The 18,216-nt window shown below is 44.0% G+C and overlaps 1 protein-coding gene across 7 annotated transcripts in view; it reads right to left on the reverse strand.

The window, feature by feature from the left end:
- Positions 1-18,216, reverse strand: part of LARP4B (La ribonucleoprotein 4B) — an 857,205-nt gene that overhangs the window by 500,256 nt on the left and 338,733 nt on the right. For all 7 annotated transcript variants that reach the window (XM_069211182.1, XM_069211183.1, XM_069211184.1 and 4 more), the window contains one exon: positions 13,355-13,465. In XM_069211182.1, the coding sequence (XP_069067283.1) occupies positions 13,355-13,465 (111 nt within the window). The remainder of the gene's footprint in view (positions 1-13,354; positions 13,466-18,216) is intronic.

The raw sequence follows: 18,216 nt of genomic DNA on the forward strand, positions 1-18,216 counted from the left end.
AAATTTCACCCTCAGCAGCGCGGGGGCGGCCGGGTGCAGTGTAGAAACAGGCGTCGGGTTCGCAATGTTAGTCTATGAGAGATCTCGGGATCTCTTCAGCGCTGCAGGCAGGCAAGGGGGGGATTCCTCGGGGAAACCTCCACTTGGGCAAGGGAGAGGGACTCCTGGGGGTCACTTCTCCAGTGAAAGTCCGGTCCTTCAGGTCCTGGGGGCTGCGGGTGCAGGGTCTCTCCCAGGCGTCGGGACTTTGGATTCAAAGAGTCGCGGTCAGGGGAAGCCTCGGGATTCCCTCTGCAGGCGGCGCTGTGGGGGCTCAGGGGGGACAGGTTTTGGTACTCACAGTATCAGAGTAGTCCTGGGGTCCCTCCTGAGGTGTTGGATCTCCACCAGCCGAGTCGGGGTCGCCGGGTGCAGTGTTGCAAGTCTCACGCTTCTTGCGGGGAGCTTGCAGGGTTCTTTCAAGGCTGCTGGAAACAAAGTTACAGCCTTTCTTGGAGCAGGTCCGCTGTCCTCGGGAGTTTCTTGTCTTTTCGAAGCAGGGGCAGTCCTCAGAGGATGTCGAGGTCGCTGGTCCCTTTGGAAGGCGTCGCTGGAGCAGGATCTTTGGAAGGCAGGAGACAGGCCGGTGAGTTTCTGGAGCCAAGGCAGTTGTCGTCTTCTGGTCTTCCTCTGCAGGGGTTTTTCAGCTAGGCAGTCCTTCTTCTTGTAGTTGCAGGAATCTAATTTTCTAGGGTTCAGGGTAGCCCTTAAATACTAAATTTAAGGGCGTGTTTAGGTCTGGGGGGTTAGTAGCCAATGGCTACTAGCCCTGAGGGTGGGTACACCCTCTTTGTGCCTCCTCCCAAGGGGAGGGGGTCACAATCCTAACCCTATTGGGGGAATCCTCCATCTGCAAGATGGAGGATTTCTAAAAGTCAGAGTCACCTCAGCTCAGGACACCTTAGGGGCTTGTCCTGACTGGCCAGTGACTCCTCCTTGTGCTTTCTTTGTTCCCTCCAGCCTTGCCGCCAAAAGTGGGGGCCGTGGCCGGAGGGGGCGGGCAACTCCACTAAGCTGGAGTGCCCTGCTGGGCTGTGACAAAGGGGTGAGCCTTTGAGGCTCACCGCCAGGTGTTACAGCTCCTGCCTGGGGGAGGTGTTAGCATCTCCACCCAGTGCAGGCTTTGTTACTGGCCTCAGAGTGACAAAGGCACTCTCCCCATGGGGCCAGCAACATGTCTCTAGTGTGGCAGGCTGCTGGAACCAGTCAGCCTACACAGATAGTTGGTTAAGTTTCAGGGGGCACCTCTAAGGTGCCCTCTGTGGTGTATTTTACAATAAAATGTACACTGGCATCAGTGTGCATTTATTGTGCTGAGAAGTTTGATACCAAACTTCCCAGTTTTCAGTGTAGCCATTATGGTGCTGTGGAGTTCGTGTAAAACAGACTCCCAGACCATATACTCTTATGGCTACCCTGCACTTACAATGTCTAAGGTTTTGTTTAGACACTGTAGGGGCACAGTGCTCATGCACTGGTACCCTCACCTATGGTATAGTGCACCCTGCCTTAGGGCTGTAAGGCCTGCTAGAGGGGTGTCTTACCTATATTGCATAGGCAGTGAGAGGCTGGCATGGCACCCTGAGGGGAGTGCCATGTCGACTTACTCATTTTGTTCTCACTAGCACACACAGGCTTGTAAGCAGTGTGTCTGTGCTGAGTGAGGGGTCTCTAGGGTGGCATAAGACACGCTGCAGCCCTTAGAGACCTTTCTTGGCATCAGGGCCCTTGGTACTAGAAGTACCAGTTACAAGGGACTTATCTGAATGCCAGGGTGTGCCAATTGTGGACACAATGGTACATTTTAGGTGAAGGAACACTGGTGCTGGGGCCTGGTTAGCAGGGTCCCAGCACACTTCTCAGTCAAGTCAGCATCAGTATCAGGCAAAAAGTGGGGGGTAACTGCAACAGGGAGCCATTTCTTTACACAAGCCCCCCCCAGCCTACAGGCCAGGAGACTCAGCCCAAGCTGGGAGAGTCTTCCTAGTCTGTCAGGCGAGGAAGAGTAGGAGAAATAGGCTGGTTAGTTGCAGGGCCTACTCTGCCTTACATCCTTCTGTTCAGGTCATTCCCTTTGGGGAACTGACCCACTTCCACAGTGATAGGACCTAGTCTGAATTGCCTCTTGTCTGCCTCTTCAATGTCTCCACCCATTCTTTCTATTTTGGTCTTAGAGGTATCCACCTCTGCTAACCTTATCTTGGCCAGGGTTACCCCTAGCTTACCCAGAGAGGTTACCCAGAGCTGGAGTAACCCCACCATGACCAATAGGGTCAGGGGGCCTAACTTGCTATTTGGCATGGGGTCAGACCACCATGCTAAGGATAGTGCAGCCATAAAGGCTAACACCCAGCAGAGGCCACTGACAGCTGTCAGTGCCCAGAACCACACCTTTAGCTCTTCACCTAAAAGGGAAGGGGCTAAGTTACAGGCTTCTTTGGGTTCAGGTTGCCTGTCTGCTGTATTGGAGTGGGGGGGTTACCACATCTTGTAGTAAACACCCTTCTTCCACTCTTTCTTCTGTTAGCTGAGGAGCCACCCACTCAGGTTTAACAGTTGCCTGACTAGCCAGGACTTCTTGTGGGTCAGGTTGGACTTTATCAGGGCCATTTTTGGAGTTCTCCCCTACTGGAGCAGAATCTCCTTGGCTTGCTGTAACCTTGGCTAAAGGTTGTCCACCCTTCCTACTCTGTTTTCTTTTCTTCTTCTTCTGGGGCCTGCTGTCATTTACTGCAGAGGCAGGACTTCCAGAATCCTTGGGAGAGGACTGGCACTGGACCAGTTCCTCTCTTGAGCTCTGACTAACCTCTGGGTAGTCATTTCCAAGGAGACAATCAAGGGGGAGGTCTGTACTGACTACTACCCTTCTCCAGCTAAGAGTGCCACCCACTTCTATGGGCACTAAAGCCACAGGCCTCTTAGTGACCCTGTCTAGGCTAACTCTTACCCTGGCAGTCTCACCTGGGATGTACTGGTTTGAGAGCACCAGCCTGTCATGCACAATAGTGTGACTGGCACAAGTGTCTCTCAGGGCAGTGGTTGGGATTCCATTCACCAGTAGGTGGTGGAAGTGTCTACTTCCCTCTGGAATCTCCAACTCACCTGTTGGGCCCTGTTTCCAGTTGAAGGCTAGGAAGACCTCCTCATCTGAGGAGCCATCTCCCATGGCTACACTGGTTACCCCAGGAATTTTGTTCTGGGGTTTGTTTTTGGGACAAGAAGTGTCCTTGGTGTGGTGCCCAGACTGTTTACAGTTGTGGCACCATGCCTTAGTGGCATCCCAGTTGTTACCCTGGTACCCACCTTTGTTTTGGGTTGTGTCTTGGGGCCCACCCACCTGTTCTGGTTTTTGGGGGCCTACAGAGGACTCTTTTTCTTTGTTTCTAGTGTCACCCACTTTCTCCTGGGGAGTTTTTGTAACCCCTTTCTTTTGGTCACCCCCAGTGGAAGTTTTGGTTACCCTAGTCTTGACCCAGTGGTCTGCCTTCTTTCCCAATTCTTGGGGAGAAATTGGACCTAGGTCTACCAGATACTGATGCAACTTTTCATTGAAGCAGTTACTTAAAATGTGTTCTTTCATAAACAAATTATAAAGCCCAACATAGTCACACACTTCATTTCCAGTTAACCAACCATCTAGTGTTTTTACTGAGTAGTCTACAAAATCAACCCAGGTCTGGCTCGAGGATTTTTGAGCCCCCCTGAATCTAATTCTATACTCCTCAGTGGAGAATCCAAAGCCCTCAATCAGGGTACCCTTCATGAGGTCATAAGATTCTGCATCTTTTCCAGAGAGTGTGAGGAGTCTATCCCTACACTTTCCAGTGAACATTTCCCAAAGGAGAGCACCCCAGTGAGATCTGTTCACTTTTCTGGTTACACAAGCCCTCTCAAAAGCTGTGAACCATTTGGTGATGTCATCACCATCTTCATATTTTGTTACAATCCCTTTGGGGATTTTTAGGATGTCAGGAGAATCTCTGACCCTATTTAAGTTGCTGCCACCATTGATGGGACCTAGGCCCATCTCTTTTCTTTCCCTTTCTATGGCTAGGAGCTGCTTTTCCAAAGCCAATCTTTTGACCATCCTGGCTAACAGGGGGTCATCCTCACTGAGAGCATCCTCAGTGATTTCAGAAATGCTGGACCCTCCTGTGAGGGAAGCAACATTTCTGACTATCATTTTTGGAGACAGGGCTTGAGAGGCCCTGGTCTCCCTATTTAGGACTGGAAGGGGGGAATTGCCCTCCAAGTCACTAATTTCTTCCTCTGTGAAGTCATCCTCAGAGGGGTTGGCTTTTTCAAACTCTGCCAACAGCTCCTGGAGCTGAATTTTGGTAGGTCTGGAGCCAATGGTTATTTTCTTTATATTACAGAGAGACCTTAGCTCCCTCATCTTAAGATGGAGGTAAGGTGTGGTGTCGAGTTCCACCACATTCATCTCTGTATCAGACATTATTTTGCTAAAAGTTGGAAGACTTTTTAAAGAATCTAAAACTGTTTCTAGAATCTAATTTCAAACTTTTAACAAACTTTTTAAACTCTAAAAGACAATGCTAAACAGGGACTTAACACACAAGGCCCTAGCAGGACTTTTAAGAATTTAGAAAAATTTCAAATTGCAAAAATGAATTTCTAATGACAATTTTGGAATTTGTTGTGTGATCAGGTATTGGCTGAGTAGTCCAGCAAATGCAAAGTCTTGTATCCCACCGCTGCCACCAATGTAGGAAGTTGGCTCTGTATGTGCTATTTCAAAGTAAGGAATAGCATGCACAGAGTCCAAGGGTTCCCCTTAGAGGTAAAATAGTGGTAAAAATAGATAATACTAATGCTCTATTTTGTGGTAGTGTGGTCGAGCAGTAGGCTTATCCAAGGAGTAGTGTTAAGCATTTGTTGTACATACACATAGACAATAAATGAGGTACACACACTCAGAGATAAATCCAGCCAATAGGTTTTGTATAGAAAAATATCTTTTCTTAGTTTATTTTAAGAACCACAGGTTCAAATTCTACATGTAATATCTCATTCGAAAGGTATTGCAGGTAAGTACTTTAGGAACTTTAAATCATCAAAATTGCATGTATACTCTTCAAGTTATTCACAAATAGCTGTTTTAAAAGTGGACACTTAGTGCAATTTTCACAGTTCCTAGGGGAGGTAAGTATTTGTTAGGTTAACCAGGTAAGTAAGACACTTACAGGGTTCAGTTCTTGGTCCAAGGTAGCCCACCGTTGGGGGTTCAGAGCAACCCCAAAGTTACCACACCAGCAGCTCAGGGCCGGTCAGGTGCAGAGTTCAAAGTGGTGCCCAAAACACATAGGCTAGAATGGAGAGAAGGGGGTGCCCCGGTTCCGGTCTGCTTGCAGGTAAGTACCCACGTCTTCGGAGGGCAGACCAGGGGGGTTTTGTAGGGCACCGGGGGGGGACACAAGCCCACACAGAAATTTCACCCTCAGCAGCGCGGGGGCGGCCGGGTGCAGTGTAGAAACAGGCGTCGGGTTCGCAATGTTAGTCTATGAGAGATCTCGGGATCTCTTCAGCGCTGCAGGCAGGCAAGGGGGGGGATTCCTCGGGGAAACCTCCACTTGGGCAAGGGAGAGGGACTCCTGGGGGTCACTTCTCCAGTGAAAGTCCGGTCCTTCAGGTCCTGGGGGCTGCGGGTGCAGGGTCTCTCCCAGGCGTCGGGACTTTGGATTCAAAGAGTCGCGGTCAGGGGAAGCCTCGGGATTCCCTCTGCAGGCGGCGCTGTGGGGGCTCAGGGGGGACAGGTTTTGGTACTCACAGTATCAGAGTAGTCCTGGGGTCCCTCCTGAGGTGTTGGATCTCCACCAGCCGAGTCGGGGTCGCCGGGTGCAGTGTTGCAAGTCTCACGCTTCTTGCGGGGAGCTTGCAGGGTTCTTTCAAGGCTGCTGGAAACAAAGTTACAGCCTTTCTTGGAGCAGGTCCGCTGTCCTCGGGAGTTTCTTGTCTTTTCGAAGCAGGGGCAGTCCTCAGAGGATGTCGAGGTCGCTGGTCCCTTTGGAAGGCGTCGCTGGAGCAGGATCTTTGGAAGGCAGGAGACAGGCCGGTGAGTTTCTGGAGCCAAGGCAGTTGTCGTCTTCTGGTCTTCCTCTGCAGGGGTTTTTCAGCTAGGCAGTCCTTCTTCTTGTAGTTGCAGGAATCTAATTTTCTAGGGTTCAGGGTAGCCCTTAAATACTAAATTTAAGGGCGTGTTTAGGTCTGGGGGGTTAGTAGCCAATGGCTACTAGCCCTGAGGGTGGGTACACCCTCTTTGTGCCTCCTCCCAAGGGGAGGGGGTCACAATCCTAACCCTATTGGGGGAATCCTCCATCTGCAAGATGGAGGATTTCTAAAAGTCAGAGTCACCTCAGCTCAGGACACCTTAGGGGCTGTCCTGACTGGCCAGTGACTCCTCCTTGTTGCTTTCTTTGTTCCCTCCAGCCTTGCCGCCAAAAGTGGGGGCCGTGGCCGGAGGGGGCGGGCAACTCCACTACGCTGGAGTGCCCTGCTGGGCTGTGACAAAGGGGTGAGCCTTTGAGGCTCACCGCCAGGTGTTACAGCTCCTGCCTGGGGGAGGTGTTAGCATCTCCACCCAGTGCAGGCTTTGTTACTGGCCTCAGAGTGACAAAGGCACTCTCCCCATGGGGCCAGCAACATGTCTCTAGTGTGGCAGGCTGCTGGAACCAGTCAGCCTACACAGATAGTTGGTTAAGTTTCAGGGGGCACCTCTAAGGTGCCCTCTGTGGTGTATTTTACAATAAAATGTACACTGGCATCAGTGTGCATTTATTGTGCTGAGAAGTTTGATACCAAACTTCCCAGTTTTCAGTGTAGCCATTATGGTGCTGTGGAGTTCGTGTAAAACAGACTCCCAGACCATATACTCTTATGGCTACCCTGCACTTACAATGTCTAAGGTTTTGTTTAGACACTGTAGGGGCACAGTGCTCATGCACTGGTACCCTCACCTATGGTATAGTGCACCCTGCCTTAGGGCTGTAAGGCCTGCTAGAGGGGTGTCTTACCTATATTGCATAGGCAGTGAGAGGCTGGCATGGCACCCTGAGGGGAGTGCCATGTCGACTTACTCATTTTGTTCTCACTAGCACACACAGGCTTGTAAGCAGTGTGTCTGTGCTGAGTGAGGGGTCTCTAGGGTGGCATAAGACACGCTGCAGCCCTTAGAGACCTTTCTTGGCATCAGGGCCCTTGGTACTAGAAGTACCAGTTACAAGGGACTTATCTGAATGCCAGGGTGTGCCAATTGTGGACACAATGGTACATTTTAGGTGAAGGAACACTGGTGCTGGGGCCTGGTTAGCAGGGTCCCAGCACACTTCTCAGTCAAGTCAGCATCAGTATCAGGCACAAAGTGGGGGGTAACTGCAACAGGGAGCCATTTCTTTACAGAAGTCCACTGAGACTTCAAGGCCCACACAGACTTCAGGGCCCACACAGACTTCAGGGCCCACACAGACTTCAGGGCCCACACAGACTTCAGGGCCCGCATATGCCACATGGCATGCTCAACCAGCAAGATGCAGGAGGCTATCAGTCCCAGCACCCGCAGAGTAGACCTTACTGAAATTCAGGATCAAGGCTGAAAGATAAGGGTCACAGTCTGAATGGCCTGGACTCTTTCCCAGTAGACAGGCACAAAACCAAACCATGCCCAAAATATCTCAGATGAAAGGGAGCATCTGAGAAGCAGTGAGGTCTGACTTCAGCAAGTTGATAGCGAAACCCAAAGATAGTCATGCCGAGGGGGTTGATGAGTGCCAGGTGCAAGCCTGCCTTCAAGCCTGTCTTCAGTTGCCAAGGTGAGGGAAGACTGCCACCCTTAACCTCTGAAGGTGTGCTGCCACCACTAGCATCACATTCGCGAAGGCCCGGGGATCACTGGTGAGACCAAAGGAGAGCACTGAATCCCAAAATGCTCCTTGTCCCACTATAAACCACAGTCCATCACTCACTTGATGGACTTCATACAGAACCTTAGTCAGCTGGGCTATGAGAGCATCTTGCTTACAATTCAGATTGCTTCTCCTCTTTACACTCGGCTGTTAGCATACCTCTTTTTCCAAGCCACATCACAAAACCAATGATTTCCCCGTATTTCGGGGATTCTTCCCACTACATTCTAAAAAGGACAGACAGCAGCAAAAGCTCTGTTCTAATGCAGACCAAGTACTAAGTGGATCTCCAAAGGGGCAAGTATTTAATTCTCAGGCTTTACCAGTAGAAAGACCTAGCCAACCAGCATCTTTTCAGTGTAATTGTGAAATCTTTCTCCATGCAGGAGGAAGTGTATCTTGCTTTTTCTAATAATTCCTTAGCTTTTGGGGCAAGCAGAACCAGTCAAGTTCACTTGCAGATATGAGCCATGTATTTTAATTACAGTTCTCTGGATGCCGGGCAGAAGACAGTTCTGGAAATGGCAGAACAAGGAGTTTCAGTTTATAGCAGAGCAGCCTGCTACACGAGGACAAGATGAAGTGTGTTCTGACCCATCTGAAAACTCCTGTTTCCTAAAAGGTGCCCTTAAAAGTGCCACAAGTAGAAATCAGGGTTGATTAGACAAGCCTAAAGGGAATTCCCCATCCTGTAAGACTCACTATTGATCAAATGGATACTAACCAGCAAGTGTACAGTAGTCCTTGAGCCAACAATAAACTACATAGCAGGCAAGGACTCTGGGTTAGAGACATCGATTGGACTGGGGCAGCAGAAAAAATATGGCAGACTCCCCACAAGTGGTGCAGTAAAAAAATACAAAAGGACTAGAGCCTTTGAAACATGTTTCACTGACAAACATGTCAGGTATCAACCATAATGCGAGGACGTTTCAAAAGACATAGGCTTTGATTTCAAACATCGCTTTATAACGTTTGTAGAACCTCAATGGGCTCGTCAACTGCAGAGTTCTCTGTTAGGAAGGCATAAAGCAGTTCATTGAAATTAAGCAAACAAAATGATAGCACAGATTTTTCACATCATGCATAGGAAGCTTTTATAACATCTTCAGTGATATGAACTGTATTACAGAGAAAGGACAGGAACTGACTAGACTTGGTCCCCGAACAAGACAAGCAAGATCTAGGACTATTAGCTGCCAAGAAGAATTGTCTGCATCGTTTGAACGTGGACTTCAACTGCAGGTGTAGAACAAAGTGAAGTTTCTATTATTAGTCATCCAGCATGAAAAACAGATAACACCTCTTAAAACGATAAGAGACAGTCAATGTGTAAACCTTCAACACTCAGAATGTGTGAAGTAATTCTCGGTTTTCTGACAATAAGAAGTAAAACATAATCTGGGATGCTCATGCTGGGTACCTCTGGACACATTTTAAAGCAGCAGTATCTTTTTGAAAAGTTTCCTTCTGGCATCTATTTGGTGCAGTCATCTCAAACAGTTGTAAAGATGAGAGCTAGAACATCACAGTATCTATCAGACAGAAAAACACAATGAATATGAAACAAATATTGTGGTGGATATATAGGACTAATGAACAATTCAGAAATTGCTGGAACACTGCGTCCATGGCAAAGTGAATCACAATTCACCAGGGATGAATGCGGGCCATGCTCCAACCATATTTTGGCATTATAGTGGTAGCTGGCAGTTCTCAATAGCAATACACTATTCGTGGGCAAGGATTTTTTCTAACTCATAGCATTATGTTTAGTATAGTAGACAATACCATACATTTTAAGCCAGAAATACACAAGAACATGCACAGAATGGATTTATTTATGTCTGAAGAGGAAACATTACTCAACTTATGAACAAACAGTGAAATTTAAGACTGAAAAGTCTTTTGAAAGGTTGATTTTGCAATAGCTTAATAAATGTATTCTTCGACAAAAGGTCGAAAAAAGGCTTGCCAAAAAAGGCAAAGAGAAGCTCGATCTGGGACCTGCGCTTAACCGGCACGGAAGGAAAAGAACTGACGTTCCCACGCAGGGGTGGTCCCTTTGTAGGTGACTGTGATGTCATAGACGGCTCCGACGCGGACGAAGCCACGCAGAGCCGGACAACGCCACCCAACGACACGTGCAGGGTTTTGCACAGCAAAAAGATTCCGGATTTAAAGCTGACGCCAGGGAATTCAAAGGTAAGGAATGTGCAGCTAGAAGTCTATCAGATGATATAATTTAGTTAACAAAAGGAGAAATGTTAATCAAAATCGAGGGAATCTTTGTTCATTAACTGCGGTTCATGTAAATTAACGCTTAAATTATCGTGTAAAAATGCAGCTGGTTATTTTTCACTTTTTTTTTTTTTTTTAAACTGGCTATTTTGAAAACCATTACATATATCCATCTTCATGGTATATACAATCTTTTTAAGGCTTTCTTCTATAAAAAAAAAAAAAAAAAAAAACATCAATCCCATAACACAGTTTTCTCTCACCCTTGCTTTAATGGGAAATTACCTTCTGAAAAACCAGCAAGATACACCAGTGACTGAACACTGTGCAGCAGTTTTGAACTATACATTCATCCACTTTTCCTTCATCAGTCACATTGAAAAGTACAAAACAGTAGAATATTTTGAAAGCAACCAATTCACCCAAGCAGCAATTTTTCCAACCTATCTAGGCGCAAGGCTAATTCAGCATTAAAAGTAGGTGATCTCTCTACCATCCAGAAACTGTAAAGGCTAAAACAGGGCACAGGTTACACGTGTGCTAACAGCCTGAAAAGACTTGCATGTGACAAGACTCCCTCTAGTCACCAACAAATACCAACCATTTCAGAGTGAAGGTTGCAGTCACAGCTTCTTTACTCTTTGAGAGGAGTTGGGAACCCTTGAAAGACTATTTCAAGCAAGCCCCACAAACTATGGTCACAACATACTTTACTAAAAAAAAGCATTATTCAGAAACTTTCACAAATGTTACACTGGAAGACAAAACCAACATCAAAAGAGACTGGATCACCCTCTGTCTATATGTAAATCTAATGGCTCATAGAAATGTTGGGCTTACATAAAACATACTGGACAATCCAATTTTCAAAAAATGTCTTTGAAGAATATTTCAGCTATTCAATGGTAAAGTCATGCTACTGTAAAAGTGGAAATAAAAGATCAATCAAGTTAGAAAAACCATGTGCCTCGAGTCTGCATCAGGAGTCATCTGCACAATGGTACACCATGAAATTAGAAATAACATGCGGAACGAAAAACAGGTTGGATGGCAATCTAGGTCCAAAGAGTCTTCTAATCTTGTTACATAAAACAAATGTGATTACTGGGCACACTGGTTACATCTTCCATTTAACGTGTGCCATTATTATGGTCAAGTCCCACCATCCTGGAGAGGATTGATACTCTGCTCTCTAGACAAAGACGACTCAAGAGCTGATAAATCTAATCAATAAATGACTGTGTTGCTTGCTACAGAGGCAAACTGTATGCCAGTCTTATTTTCTTTATTAAGATCTTCTAAACTGGACAGATGAACAGGGTCTTTTTGTCCTGGTACGAGACGGGCTTTAGGGACAAAAATGGCACCATCAAGTATAAGAAGCCCACAATTCTGTTAAACAAATGTAGGGCTCCAACATAATTAATATTTTATGATTGCTTCATGGGCTTTAAAACTGCCTTGGCCAGTATCAACTAATTAAGTTTGGTACAAGCGCAACTCATAGGGCATCAACAATACACTCCTACAAGCTATCCAGGCTTTATACATGGATAACTGGATTGGGGTAAAACTGGGCAATAATAATTCCCTTTGAAAGAAAATCGACACCATCAGGACTATTAAGCAGAGATATGCTTTAGCCTCAATTTTACTTAACCTTTAGGCCTCTGACCTAGCTAAAGCATTAAGACAATTCAAGAGCATGTCATCCAAAAATTTGCAGGAACTCCAATTCCAAGTTGTGTATGCACATAACACTGTTATCTGATATCACTGGAATGGGAAGACTCAGAGCGCTAAAATCCTACTGTAAATTATCTAAATTCAATAGTGAAAAAGAAAACCAGAGAAAACTAGCTGGCTATTAAACAATGAAGAGGCAGTATTGGTCAACTGTTAAAAGCCTCTCTGGAGGTTTGGTTTCAAAATACAGGAAGTTTTTAAAAACATCAGGCGACTATAAAAGTGAAGGCAAACAATTCAATGTTTGCCTTTCTGAAATTAACCAACAACATGACAGGCCAGTCAATTAAGACTTTATTTGACATCATAAGAGCGTTGTATATGCCGCTGCTAACTTAGGGCTACAAGGTTTTCCCTGTAACTAACTGGCTGGATATAATTCAATGTAACTTATTCAGGTGGCTTTTCACTTTGCCGTCCTCCAATTCACAGGCTCAAATCAGCTTGGAGTTTCATTTGATTAAGCAATTCAGCAAGCATCTTTCATACTACATTTTTTGAAACAATGCAACAATTCAAAGCAGACCTCATTAAAATTTTAATTGAGGAGGTCAGAACTGAAGGATTCCACAATGAATAAATCCAGGAACCAAATGTCCTTGAATAACTAAACCCGCTACAAATACAGGAAGCCTGGGAAATTTCTTTATCATTGCCAAAATTAGTCATTTTAAATAAGCAGCTGTTTAATCAATCTTGCAAATAGGACAACAAAATCTGCAAGAAACTAAAACAATCTGAAATTTTACTAATACCCTATGGCCATGAAAAAGTGTAATATTACCTACCTACAGGCTTGAAAAAGGGCATCACTAGGATCCGAGTTGGCCAGTTTGATAACAGAGAGCTCAAACAAGTACAGAAAGGCATCTGCTGCACAAAACGCTTTACGCTCTGACATACATTGGAAACTTTGGCTCTTGTGAAATGCCGCTGCAATAACCTTACAACAGATTAACCCATTCTTCTACTTCCATCATTCAGCCGTATGGGGATCAGATCTGGTCTTTAAGCAATCATAGACTGTTTCAACCCCACAGATATGCAGCTAGGAAGCTGCTTTGTGAAGTTCTCAACAATCGAGCTACAGGCTCTAGTCAATAATTGACAACCTTCTTTCTAAAACATCACTATGCTGATTGAACCTCAAAGTGTAAACCATTTTGAGCATTTCACTGTTTAAAGCAGTTGAAACTTACTGAAATCTTTTGGCCATCACAGCGTGAAAAGAATCATAGTTTTATCTTTCATATTTTTATAGTGTCATCCAGTCTGTTTTACCTTCTAAATTTAATACCCATCAATGTATATTCATTTATTTTTTTAAAGGTTTTATTAACTAGGCAATAAGCATTATGATTCTTATTAATACTATGCCTGCAGGAATCAGAACAGTGCAGTGCCCTTACCTGTTGTGCATCGGCTTCCGATTCAAATGTGATAAACCAATTGTCATTGTAGGCAAACTCACAGTTGATGAATTTAGGCAAAAGATCTCCTTTAAATAGTGCTTCTACTTCCTATAAAATGATTCAGTTAAAACTGATTAATCTTATTCTAAATAAGATATTTTTAAAAATAAAAAGTAAAAATTGACAGTGCTACATGAGTGACATAAAACAGATACATACACATTCGGCTATTAATCAGGTCAAAGTGACAGCTTTACAGCAAAGTGACAGTTACAGCAATTATTTTATCCTAAATTCTATAGAAGCATCTCCACCAGTCAAGAAAGCACTGCAAGGCATTGCAAGATTCAAGGCACCATTTAGAACAGAGCAAGAACAGACCAAAAGAGTAAGTTACTTACCTTGAGTAACAACATGGTGTTATTGGTGAATGAGCTAACGTCGTCCAGAGCAAGTTGGCCAAAGGGAAGAGCTCAATTTAAGTTGGACCAGAAGCCCAAGTGATTGATGGGGCCAGAAAGTGCACCAGAGGGGGCTGGAATTAACCAAAAATTTGAAGCATGGCCTCCTTAAGGGCCAAAACCACATACTAAGCCCAGAATGGCTCAGAACATTTGGGACACATTGGTTCAAAGTTTGACACAAGGTTTGAATAGGAAACCGACAACTGTGTGGGATCCCGCATCCGACAGGGTCTGTGTTCACTTAAAAAAAAACGAAGGGTACTTGGGCGTTATAGTTAGGTTCTGAATTTAGTCCCACACAACCAGAGAAATGCAGCAGTTAGAGTTATTTCAAGTAACTATAACTCACGGGTGTCGATGGCCCTCACCATGCACTACTAATTACTCCAGATATTACAGCACTCATTACAACTTTTATAATGTCAATAAAATATCGATTAAATATTAGAAGTAAATTATTGAAGAAAAACTGTGCATGGCGGGGGTGCAAGTTTTAGTTATCGTGGACTGCAAGTTATAGTTACTTAAAATAACTATAACTGCTGAATTTCTCTGGTTTTGTGCGAGTAAGTTCAGAACCTAACAACATCACAGTAACCTTTGTTCTTTGTTTTTTAAAGTGAATATAAGGCTGCCATCTAGTGTTGGGCTTGGTGTGTTACAAGTTGTTTTTATTTGAAAAAGGTTTTTAAGTCACAGGATCGAGTGACTCCTCCTCTCTGTAATAAGCACATAGGCAATGAGTCCTTTGTTACATTGTTTTCCTGCAGGAGGATGAAGTAAATAGTGTATAAAAGGTGGAGGCTCAGGCTGAAACGCGTAGCTATATTTGTTTGAAATTAGCACTTAGCGCTTTGTACTTAACATCATGAAATAAAGAAGATATTTTTTCGAATTGGACTGACTGAGCCGGCGTCATTCTTGCGGCGAGAATCTGGTAAACTTTGGTTCCCATATGCTGTGTAGTGACTGTTGATGAAATATATATATATATACACACATATATACATGTATATACATACATATACATACACTTACACATATATACACATACATACACTTACACATACTCACACATATATATACATACATACACATACATATATAGTAAGGAAATTACATGCAACGTATATACATATTTATATTATACTACAACGGCCACAGGCTTCCAGGGAGGAGGGAGGGCGCATGTGAATCTACAGCACTACATGCCACGGACAGATGTCTACTGGGTAAGTAACATTTTCAGTTCAATGGCATGTGTAGCTGTAGATACACATGCTTTGCATAGACTGTAAAGCAGTCCCCTCCTAAAATAAGCAGTGGCTAGCCTGTAGGAGTAGTTTGAAACAGTGCCCTAAGCACTGTCTGTCCAACCTTGGCTTGTTCACAAGATAATATATCTACAGAGTAGTGTTTAGTAAATGTGTGTGGTGTAGACCATGTAGCAGCTTTACACATGTCTACTATTGGTATATTTCCTAAGAATGCCATTGAAGCTCCTTTTTTCCTAGTGGAGTGTGCTTAGGGGTTAGTGGTAGCTGTCTTTTAGCTTTAAGATAGCCAGCTTGAATACACTTTACTATCCATCTAGCTAATCAATTTTTTGAAATAGGATTACCTTTGTGAGGTTTTGAGAATGCCACTAAGAGTTGTTTAAATTTTCTGAATGTTTTGTTCTATCCATACAGTTCATGAGAGCTCTTTTAACATCAAGTGTGTGAAGAACTCTTTCAGCCACTGAATCTGGTTACGGAAAGAAGACTGGCAATTCCACCGACTGATTGATATGAAAAGGTGAAACTACCTTTGGTAGGAATTTTGGATTTGTTCTAAGAACTAATTTGTCGTTATGCATTTGAAAGAAAGGTTCTTCTAAAGGGGACGCCTGAATTTTGCTAACTCATCTTAAAGAAGTGATTGCTACTAAGAAAGCAACTTTCCATGATAGAAACTGTAGAGCACAAGAATACAAGGATTCAAATGGTGGCCCAATAAGTCTTGTGAGTACAATTTTAAGATTCCACATAGTGGCTGGAGGAACTTTAGGTGGAATAACCCTTTTAGGACCTTCCATAAAAGCCTTTATAACAGGAATCCTGAACAGGGAAATGTTGTCTATTTTGAAGGTAATCAGCCATAGCTGTTAAATTAATTCTAATAGACAAATGTGCCAGATTTGCTTTTTGTAAGTGTAGCAAATAGCAAACGATATCCTGTACTGAAGCTTTAAGTGGATCAATATTTTTGGGTGACAATACTAGACAAAACGTTTCCATTTAGCTGCATAACATTGTCTAGTTGTGAGTTTGCGTGCCTCTTTTAGAATATTCATACATTCAGATGGAAGTTGTAAATAGCCAAACTCTGACTTCAGGAGCCAAATCGCCAGGTTGAGTGTGCTAGGATTTGGATGTCTGATTTAGCCCCTCCTTTGAGTCAACAAATCTGGTTTAACACCTACCTCCACCTTCCCCCCCCCACACCTATTTTTGCTGATAATACACTGTGGTCATAGTGTCTGTCTGTATTAACACTATCTTGTGTGTGATTTGAGTCTGAAAAGCTTTGAGTGCTAGTAATTCCGCTAGTAATTCCAAGTAGTTTATATGATAAATCTGTTGAATTGAGTCCCATTTCCCCTGAATAGTTAGGTTGTTGAGATGAGGTCCCCAACCCATCAGTGACACACCTGCTGTGATTGTGATCTGAGGCACATGGTCCTGAAAGGGCCACCCCTTTGATAGGTTGGTGTAATTCCACCATTGCGGAGTGGTGAGTCTAGTGGTCCAACAACACTAGATCCTGAATTTGACCCTGAGACCATTGTTGAGAAAGACACTGCTGTAGTGCTCGCATGTGCAGTCTTGCATTGGGGACTATGGCTATGCATGAAGCCATCATTCCTAATAGTTTCATCATTAGCTTTACTGTGTAAGTTGGTGGTTGTATTGTAGTTGGGAGATGAGATTGTGAAATGCTTGAATCCTTACTGGATTTGGATATGTTAATCCTGACTGAGTGTTCAGGATTGCTCCCAGATATGGCGTATCTGTGATGGCGACAAAAGCAAAAACAGCAATATCTGTGATGGCTGCAGGTGAGATTTGTGGTAATTAATTGTGAATCGTAGGTTGTGTAGGATGTCTATGGTATATTAAGTAAGTTGTTGAAAATTGTGAATTGTACTGGCTTTTATGAGCCAGACATCTAGATGTGGAAAGATATGTATGTGTTGTCTTCTGCGGAATGATGCAACCACCGCTAAGCATTTGGTGAACACCCTGGCTGTTACCCCAAATGGTAGCACATTGAAATGGTAGCGCTTTCCTTCTTTGACACATTTTATATATTTTTTATGTGCTGGGTGGATGGGAATGTGGAAATAAGCATCTTTGAGATCTCATGCTGTCGTGTAATCCTGTTTCTGTATAAGGGCAATTATGTCTTTTAGAGTGACCATATGAAAGTGTTCTGTAAGGATATATAGATTGAGGGGTTTGAGATCTAAAATTGGTCTTACAGTACCATCTTTCTTTGTTATGCGGAAGTACAGTGAATAAACTTCGGATCCCTGCTGGGATATAGGCACTAAATCTATGGCTCCTTTGAGTAGTAATGATTATACCTCCTGTTTTAATAAAGTGAGATGTTCCTGAGTAAGTTTGTATGAACGAGGGGAAATGTTTGATGGAGTGGAGATTAGAAAACAGCCATGTTGGATAATTGATAGAACCAATTGATCTGTGGTGATGTCGTACAATTGTGGTTAAAAATTTATCAGTATTCTTCCCACATGAGATGTATGCTCTGTGGGGACTTGTAAGAAGTCACTGTTTTGTTGAGGTGGAGGAACCTCTGGGAGTGACTGATTTACCTCTTCCTCTGTAACTAGATTCTCTGCAAGAGCCTCTGAAAGGTCCTCAGTTAAAGTGTGACCATTGTTTTTGTTGTGAGGTGTATGGTTCTGTGATTGATGGTTTGAAACCACCCCTAAATTGTGGCCTACAAAAAGTGCCCCCTAATGGGTGTGGTGTATAATACACCCACAGCTTTAGCAGTCTCTGAGTCCTTTATAAGCTTATCTATTGTGATATCAACCTCTGGCCCAAATAAATGTTCTTTATTGAAGGTCATGTTCAATACCGCTTGCTGCATCTCTGGCTTAAATCCTGAAGCTCTTAGCCATGCATGTCTCCTGATTATGCGGGGTGTTGACTCCCCTTGCTGCTGTGTCAGCTGCATCAGCAGCACAGCTAATTGCATCGTTAGAAATAGCCTGTCATTCTGCTACTATTTGTTGCCCCTTTTTTTGATGTTACAGTAGAAGATATTGTAAAAAAAAAAAAAAAAAAAATGTCTTCCATCTGATCCCAATGAGCCCCATCATACTTT

Source organism: Pleurodeles waltl, chromosome 10 (assembly GCF_031143425.1).
Source record: "Pleurodeles waltl isolate 20211129_DDA chromosome 10, aPleWal1.hap1.20221129, whole genome shotgun sequence".
Taxonomy (NCBI): Eukaryota; Metazoa; Chordata; class Amphibia; order Caudata; family Salamandridae; genus Pleurodeles; species Pleurodeles waltl.